This window comes from Oncorhynchus keta, unplaced genomic scaffold (assembly GCF_023373465.1).
Source record: "Oncorhynchus keta strain PuntledgeMale-10-30-2019 unplaced genomic scaffold, Oket_V2 Un_contig_4832_pilon_pilon, whole genome shotgun sequence".
NCBI lineage: Eukaryota > Metazoa > Chordata > Actinopteri > Salmoniformes > Salmonidae > Oncorhynchus > Oncorhynchus keta.
The window spans coordinates 76,010-85,000 of NW_026287984.1; the positions used below are offsets into that span (position 1 = coordinate 76,010).

The 8,991-nt window shown below is 47.1% G+C and overlaps 1 protein-coding gene across 1 annotated transcript in view; it reads left to right on the forward strand.

Moving 5' to 3' along the window:
* The first annotated feature begins 1,085 nt into the window (after positions 1-1,085).
* LOC127924966 (TBC1 domain family member 30-like) overlaps positions 1,086-8,991 on the forward strand; it is a 114,904-nt gene continuing 106,998 nt past the window's right edge. The window contains 1 exon segment of the mRNA XM_052509628.1: positions 1,086-2,024. Coding sequence (XP_052365588.1) covers positions 1,508-2,024 — 517 coding nt within the window. The 5' untranslated portion in view covers positions 1,086-1,507.

Sequence of the window (8,991 nt, forward strand, 5' to 3'; positions counted from 1 at the left end):
GTATTGTACCCACTAGCCCCGCCCCGCTCCTATCCCCGCCCCCAGCCCCGCCCATCGCCCCGCCCCGAGCCTATGTCCTTTATATATTCTTTATATATACTCTTGTGTTCCCCATGTACTTTTTGCATTTAAAAAACATGTTAATGCATAAATAAATGTTTCATTGGAACTTGTTGACGGGTCTATTTTATAACCTACATTGAGCTATTCCTATAAAATGTTCTTTATTTGGACTGTATAGTTTAATATTTTTGTGTCACAATCCACGTTTCCATCTACCTTTTTTATGCGAGTAAAGTCACACCATATTAAAAAAATAACATAATGACAGCTGGGATGAAAACAGGAACTTTCGGTTCAATTGTATACATATTGACAGATAATTTGTTCGTTCAACATGGTGGAATCGTTTTGTGATGGTAAAATATATTATGTGAGAACTGGCGGTGGAAACGCCTTTATGTTTAACATATTGATATAATAACCGTCATACTGTATCAGAGTAAACTTGGAGCGACGCGATGACATGTTGTCGTCTCCCACTACGACTCGGGAAACGGTGCGGTTTATCAGGCTACAGGTGAAATGAATGATATGATCAACTCCACAGGGTGGTGAAAGTCATGGTGACGAGCTTGATGCTCTTTTCCGACACATATACTGGGTCTCATTCTGGTGACATGATGATCAATGCTTCACTGCCGATTGACAAATAGAAATATTCTCGCTATTATCCATAACGATCTCATCATGTAGACTAAACGTTTCATAATCAAGAATGTTGAATATTCACATGGAAATCCATCTCCAATTGGATGAAAACATGGCTATAGTAACGGAAATATACAGTTTAAACAGTTGTCTATATCACAGGGCTACAAACGAGGGAGAAAACAGCTTGATATTGTCTTACTGCCATATTAATGACTTGATTGTAACATGAGGACTAGGCTTTAAGAATCCTCATCAATAGATGGTTATTGTCTGCGCTGTAATTCTACATTGTCACCGTCCACCGCTCTGCTGAGATGACCGGTCAGTTCGGCTCCTCTCTGAGTGGTCAGGGGGTGTTGATGTGGACGAGCGACGCAGCACTGGGGAACGGTGGCGGTTGCTGCTGAATAAAGTTGATCCGTGCTTTTCGAAACCATTTGGGACGTCCCTAACCTTAACCCCCTCTACCTAACCATTTAACCATCAAATTCAATGGGAGGCACGTCCCAAAGATATCGGATAGCATGGACAGAAGAAGTTTCCAGTGGGCTGGACTATTCACTCCGGAGGGGCGGCAGATTGCGAACTTTCAGGAAGGAAACTAGTAGCTCCCGGTCACAGCCCTGCCTCCTGACTAGTGGAATGGAATGCACCCGGAACTCACTTCCTCTTGAAGACGAGTGTTGAATTAAGAAAAGTAGTTGCACCTGTTCTCATGAAACGTTCATGGTTTGGAGAGATGGCAACTTGACAAGCACAAGAATAACAGTAGCGAACTGACCCGCGTGTTGTAATGTCGTCCCAGGCTGAGAACGTGGCGGAACTTTTAGAAATAGACATATGTGACGGCGACATCTGCTCGGAGGGGGAGAGCGGAGTGTTCATCAACTCAGGTACAGGTGCGTCACTCTTAGACGGCTTCTCGGCGTTTCAGCAGTGGACCGGACCTAGATCTCGTTCCTCTTCAGGCCACAACAACACAGACTCTGTCACAAAGAGACCGAGAGAAACATCATCCCCGAGTCTGTATCCCCAGAACGGCCTGGGGTCTGGAGCCGGTGATCGTGTGACCCTTGGCGAGCTCCAGGGTCAGGATCTCCGAGCCCCCCGCTCCTCCATAGTGGACTGTCTGTTGGTGGAGCTCTATGACACTTACAGCAGCGCTCGGCTCAGTGTTGACAGCCCGGATAGCAGTACCGAGGCGTCCAGCTCTGAGCTGTTCTGCCGCAGTAATACTGGATCCAGCTTCCTCCAGGAACTACAGGAGAAACACACCAGGAGACACCAGGTCAACTACCTGTCTCAGAAAGGTGAGCGAGTTCTATTTGACTTTTATACCTTTTATTTTATTTAACGAGGCAAGTCAGTTAAGAACAAATTATTATTTACAATGACTGCCTCCTGGGGAACGGTGGGTTAACTGGTCTAGGAACAGTGGGGGGCAGCTCTAGGGTGGGGAGTCCAGCTCTAGGGTGGGGAGTCCTCTAGGGTGGGGAGTCCAGCTCTAGGGTGGGGAGTCCAGCTCTAGGGTACAGTGGTGGGGAGTTTAGCCTAGATGATGAGATTATTTTGGATGAGAGCGAGAATATTGTATTTGTCAAACTGCAGTCGATCATCATGTCACGAGACTCTCTGTTTATTGAAAATCGGCATCAAACTCCTAGCGTGCACTTTGAACACCCTGTGAAGTTGATCATCATGTATCTTAATCTGTAGCCTAAGAAACAACATGGCCGTAGTGGGAGGACTGCACACCTTATCATCATGTGACTCCCACATTTGATCTGAGCTTTATCTTGGCCAAGACTTCTTCTCAACTAGCCTACCTGGTTGTCTTCTCAGCTAGCCTACCTGGTTAAATAAAGGTCTTCTCAACTAGCCTACCTGGTTAAATAAAGGTCTTCTCAACTAGCCTACCTGGTTAAATAAAGGTCTTCTCAGCTAGCCTACCTGGTTAAATAAAGGTCTTCTCAGCTAGCCTACCTGGTTAAATAAAGGTCTTCTCAGCTAGCCTACCTGGTTAAATAAAGGTGTTCTCAACTAGCCTACCTGGTTAAATAAAGGTGTTCTCAACTAGCCTACCTGGTTAAATAAAGGTGTTCTCAACTGGCCTAACTGGTTAAATAAAGGTGTTCTCAACTAGCCTACCTGGTTAAATAAAGGTCTTCTCAACTAGCCTACCTGGTTAAATAAAGGTGTTCTCAACTAGCCTACCTGGTTAAATAAAGGTCTTCTCAACTAGCCTACCTGGTTAAATAAAGGTCTTCTCAACTAGCCTACCTGGTTAAATAAAGGTCTTCTCAGCTAGCCTACCTGGTTAAATAAAGGTCTTCTCAGCTAGCCTACCTGGTTAAATAAAGGTCTTCTCAGCTAGCCTACCTGGTTTAAATCAACTAGCCTACCTGGTTAAATAAAGGTCTTCTCAGCTAGCCTACCTGGTTAAATAAAGGTCTTCTCAGCTAGCCTACCTGGTTAAATAAAGGTCTTCTCAGCTAGCCTACCTGGTTAAATAAAGGTCTTCTCAGCTAGCCTACCTGGTTAAATAAAGGTCTTCTCAGCTAGCCTACCTGGTTAAATAAAGGTCTTCTCAGCTAGCCTACCTGGTTAAATAAAGGTCTTCTCAGCTAGCCTACCTGGTTAAATAAAGGTCTTCTCAGCTAGCCTACCTGGTTAAATAAAGGTCTTCTCAGCTAGCCTACCTGGTTAAATAAAGGTCTTCTTCTCTGGTTAAATAAAGGTGTTCTCAACTAGCCTACCTGGTTAAATAAAGGTCTTCTCAACTAGCCTACCTGGTTAAATAAAGGTGTTCTTGGCCTACCTGGTTAAATAAAGGTGTTCTCAACTAGCCTACCTGGTTAAATAAAGGTCTTCTCAGCTAGCCTACCTGGTTAAATAAAGGTCTTCTCAGCGAGCCTACCTGGTTAAATAAAGGTCTTAGCCTACCTGGTTAAATAAAGGTCTTCTCAACTAGCCTACCTGGTTAAATAAAGGTCTTCTACCAGCTAGCCTACCTGGTTAAATAAAGGTCTTCTCAGCTAGCCTACCTGGTTAAATAAAGGTCTTCTCAGCTAGCCTACCTTCTCAGCTAGCCTACCTGGTTAAATAAAGGTCTTCTCAGCTAGCCTACCTGGTTAAATAAAGGTCTTCTCAGCTAGCCTACCTGGTTAAATAAAGGTCTTCTCAGCTAGCCTACCTGGTTAAATAAAGGTCTTCTCAGCTAGCCTACCTGGTTAAATAAAGGTCTTCTCAGCTAGCCTACCTGGTTAAATAAAGGTCTTCTCAGCTAGCCTACCTGGTTAAATAAAGGTCTTCTCAGCTAGCCTACCTGGTTAAATAAAGGTCTTCTCAGCTAGCCTACCTGGTTAAATAAAGGTCTTCTCAGCTAGCCTACCTGGTTAAATAAAGTCCTACCTGCCTACCTGGTTAAATAAAGGTCTTCTCAGCTAGCCTACCTGGTTAAATAAAGGTCTTCTCAGCTAGCCTACCTGGTTAAATAAAGGTCTTCTCAGCTAGCCTACCTGGTTAAATAAAGGTCTTCTCAGCTAGCCTACCTGGTTAAATAAAGGTCTTCTCAGCTAGCCTACCTGGTTAAATAAAGGTCTTCTCAGCTAGCCTACCTGGTTAAATAAAGGTCTTCTCAGCTAGCCTACCTGGTTAAATAAAGGTCTTCTCAACTAGCCTACCCTGGTTAAATAAAGGTCTTCTCATAGCCTACCTGGTTAAATAAAGGTCTTCTCAACTAGCCTACCTGGTTAAATAAAGGTCTTCTCAGCTAGCCTACCTGGTTAAATAAATTTTGGTCTTTTAGCCTACCTGGTTAAATGGTCTTCTTAGCCTACCTGGTTAAATAAACACTAGCCTACCTGGTTAAATGGTCTTCTCAGCTAGCCTACCTGGTTAAATAAAGGTCTTCTCAGCTAGCCTACCTGGTTAAATAAAGGTCTTCTCAGCTAGCCTACCTGGTTAAATAAAGGTCTTCTCACTAGCCTACCTGGTTAAATAAAGGTCTTGTCAGCTAGCCTACCTGGTTAAATAAATGTCTTTCAGCTAGCCTACCTGGTTAAAAAAGGTCTTTCAGCTAGCCTACCTGGTTAAATAAAGGTCTTCTCAGCTAGCCTACCTGGTTAAATAAAGGTCTTGGTTAAATAAAGGTCTTCTCAGCTAGCCTACCTGGTTAAATAAAGGTCTTTCAGCTAGCCTACCTGGTTAAATAAAAGCTAGCCTACCTGGTTAAATAAAGGTCTTGTCAGCTAGCCTACCTGGTTAAATAAAGGTCTTGTCAGCTAGCCTACCTGGTTAAATAAAGGCTCAGCTAGCCTACCTGGTTAAATAAAGGTCTTCTCAGCTAGGATACCTGGTTAAATAAAGGTCTTCTCAGCTAGCCTACCTGGTTAAATAAAGTCTTCTGCTAGCCTACCTGGTTAAATAAAGGTCTTCTCAGCTAGCCTACCTGGTTAAATAAAGGTCTTCTCAGCTAGCCTACCTCAAAGGTCTTCTCAGCTGAAGACCTGGTTAAATAAAGGTCTTGTCAGCTAGCCTACCTGGTTAAATAAAGTGTCGTGCTCCCTATTCCCTGTGTAGTGTCGTGCTCCCTATTCCCTGTGGTCTTCTCAGCTAGCCTACCTGGTTAAATAAAGGTCTTCTCAGCTAGCCTACCTGGTTAAATAAAGGTCTTCTCAGTTCGCCTACCCTGGTTAAATAAAGGTCTTCTCAGTTCGCCTACCCTGGTTAAATAAAGGTGTTCTCAACTAGCCTACCCTGGTTAAATAAAGGTCAAATATAAATGTCTGTATAAATGTATTTGTGTTTATAGGCGTTTCCACGGCCATCTCGCATAATACATTTAAGGACACACAAAGATCCCACGTAATATGAACATGATTTGTAACGATTTTATAATATTGTACTGAAATTTAGTTATTTTTTTGTATGGTATGGCTTTACTTGCATAAACACTGTGGAACGTGGTCTACACGGGCCAATATTACTCTGAATCATAAAATCACATTACAGCTACTACTGCCAGTCTGTCACTCACTCCCACACACTTAATGTATTTTGTCTGTTATAAAATGCATTTTAATGTTTAAAAATGGTATTATAATGTGTATTACTGCCTTATTTTTGCTGGCTCCAGGAAGTGTAGCTGCTGCCTTGGCAGGAACTAAATGGGGATCCATAATAAACCCCAGGAAGACTAGCTGCTGCCTTGGCAGGACTAATGGGGATCCATAATAAACCCCAGGATGAGTAGCTGCTGCCTTGGCAGGACCTAATGGGGATCCATAATAAATACAAATATACATGACAGCCTGATTATTATTACTACTCTGAGGAGCTGATATACAGTATCTATAGTGTTCCAGCTACAGGACCGGTCTCCAGTCTGTGTAGCTGCTCTATATATCTATATCTATATTGTGTTTCAGCACCAGAAGAGTTGAGCTGTATCATGGAGAGGTACGCTACAGGACCGGTCTCCAGTCAGTCAAGCTGCTCTGAAGTATATATCTATAGCTCCAGAGAACTATGACATCATCACCGCCTGTCTGCAGCTGTATCCCAGAAGTAAGGGAGGCGGTCGCCTGTGTAGTCGTGCTCCCTATTCCCTGTAGTCGGCACCCTATTCCCTGTGTAGTCGTGCTCCCTATTCCCTGTGTAGTGTCGTGCTCACTATTCCCTGTGTAGTGTCGTGCTCCCTATTCCCTGTGTAGTGTCGTGCTCCTATTCCCTGTGTAGTGTCGTGCTCTATTCCCTGTGTAGTGTCGTGCTCCTATTCCCTGTGTAGTGTCGTGCTCCCTATTCCCTGTGTAGTGTCGTGCTCCCTATTCCCTGTGTAGTGTCGTGCTCCTATTCCCTGTGTAGTGTCGTGCTCCTATTCCTGTGAAGTGTCGTGCTCCCTATTCCCTGTGTAGTGTCGTGCTCCTATTCCCTGTGTAGTGTCGTGCTCCCTATTCCCTGTGTAGTGTCGTGCTCCTATTCCCTGTGTAGTGTCGTGCTCCCTATTCCCTGTGTAGTGTCGTGCTCCCTATTCCCTGTGTGTAGTGTCGTGCTCCCTATTCCCTGTGTAGTCGTGCTCCCTATTCCCTGTGTAGTCGTGCTCCCTATTCCCTGTGTAGTCGTGCTCACTATTCCCTGTGTAGTCGTGCTCACTATTCCCTGTGTAGTCGTGCCTATTCCCTGTGCTCACTATTCCCTGTGTAGTCGTGCTCACTATTCCCTGTGTAGTCGTGCTCCTATTCCCTGTGTAGTCGTGCTCCCTATTCCCTGTGTAGTGTGTGCTCCTATTCCCTGTGTAGTCGTGCTCACTATTCCCTGTGTAGTGTCGTGCTCCCTATTCCCTGTGTAGTGTCGTGCTCCCTATTCCCTGTGTAGTCGTGCTCCTATTCCCTGTGTAGTCGTGCTCACTATTCCCTGTGTAGTCGTGCTCCTATTCCCTGTGTAGTGTCGTGCTCCCTATTCCCTGTGTAGTGTCGTGCTCCCTATTCCCTGTGTAGTGTCGTGCTCCCTATTCCCTGTGTAGTGTCCCTGTGTGCTGCCCTATTCCCTGTGTAGTGTCGTGCTCCCTATTCCCTGTGTAGTGTCGTGCTCCCTATTCCCTGTGTAGTGTCGTGCTCCCTATTCCCTGTGTAGTGTCGTGCTCCCTATTCCCTGTGTAGTGTCGTGCTCCTATTCCCTGTGTAGTGTCGTGCTCCCTATTCCCTGTGTAGTGTCGTGCTCCCTATTCCCTGTGTGTGTCGTGCTCCCTATTCCCTGTGTAGTGTCGTGCTCCCTATTCCCTGTGTAGTGTCGTGCTCCTATTCCCTGTGTAGTGTCGTGCTCCCTATTCCTGTGTAGTGTCGTGCTCCCTATGTAGTGTCGTCCCTGTGTAGTGTCGTGCTCCCTATAGTCCCTGTGTAGTGTCGTGCTCCCTATTCCCTGTGTAGTGTCGTGCTCCCTATTCCCTGTGTAGTGTCGTGCTCCCTATTCCCTGTGTAGTGTCGTGCTCCCTATTCCCTGTGTAGTGTCGTGCTCCCTATTCCCTGTGTAGTGTCGTGCTCCCTATTCCCTGTGTAGTGTCGTGCTCCCTATTCCCTGTGTAGTGTCGTGCTCCCTATTCCCTGTGTAGTGTCGTGCTCCCTATTCCCTGTGTAGTGTCGTGCTCCCTATTCCCTGTGTAGTGTCGTGCTCCCTATTCCCTGTGTAGTGTCGTGCTCCCTATTCCCTGTGTAGTGTCGCTCCTATTCCCTGTGTAGTGTCGTGCTCCCTATTCCCTGTGTAGTGTCGTGCTCCCTATTCCCTGTGTAGTGTCGTGCTCCCTATTCCCTGTGTAGTGTCGTGCTCCCTATTCCCTGTGTAGTGTCGTGCTCCCTATTCCTGTGTAGTGTCGTGCTCCCTATTCCCTGTGTAGTGTCGTGCTCCCTATTCCCTGTGTAGTGTCGTGCTCCCTATTCCCTGTGTAGTGTCGTGCTCCCTATTCCCTGTGTAGTGTCGTGCTCCCTATTCCCTGTGTAGTGTCGTGCTCCCTATTCCCTGTGTAGTGTCGTGCTCCCTATTCCCTGTGTAGTGTCGTGCTCCCTATTCCCTGTGTAGTGTCGTGCTCCCTATTCCCTGTGTAGTGTCCCTCCCTATTTCCTGTGTGCCCAGGGCCTCCCTAGTTTCCCTGTGGTGTCGTGCCCTATTCCCTGGGCAATTCCCTATTCCCTGTGTAGTGGTGTCCCCCTGTGTAGGCCTCCCTATTCCTGTGTAGGTGTGCTATTCCCTGTGTAGGTGCCTATTCCTGTGTAGTGTCGTGCTCCCTATTCCCTGTGTAGGGCCTCCCAGTACGGTGTGCCCTAGGGCCTTGCCCTGTGTGCCCAGGGCCTCCAGACGGTGTGCCCAGGGCCTCCAGACGGTGTGCCCAGGGCCTCCAGACGGTGTGCCCAGGGCCTCCAGACGGTGTGCCCAGGGCCTCCAGACGGTGTGCCCAGGGCCTCCAGACGGTGTGCCCAGGGCCTCCAGACGGTGTGCCCAGGGCCTCCAGACGGTGTGCCCAGGGCCTCCAGACGGTGTGCCCAGGGCCTCCAGACGGTGTGCCCAGGGCCTCCAGACGGTGTGCCCAGGGCCTCCAGACGGTGTGCCCAGGGCCTCCAGACGGTGTGCCCAGGGCCTCCAGACGGTGTGCCCAGGGCCTCCAGACGGTGTGCCCAGGGCCTCCAGACGGTGTGCCCAGGGCCTCCAGACGGTGTTCACACCACTCCACCTTTTCCACATTTTATTGTTACAGCCTGAATTTAAAATGGATTCAATTTAGGTTGT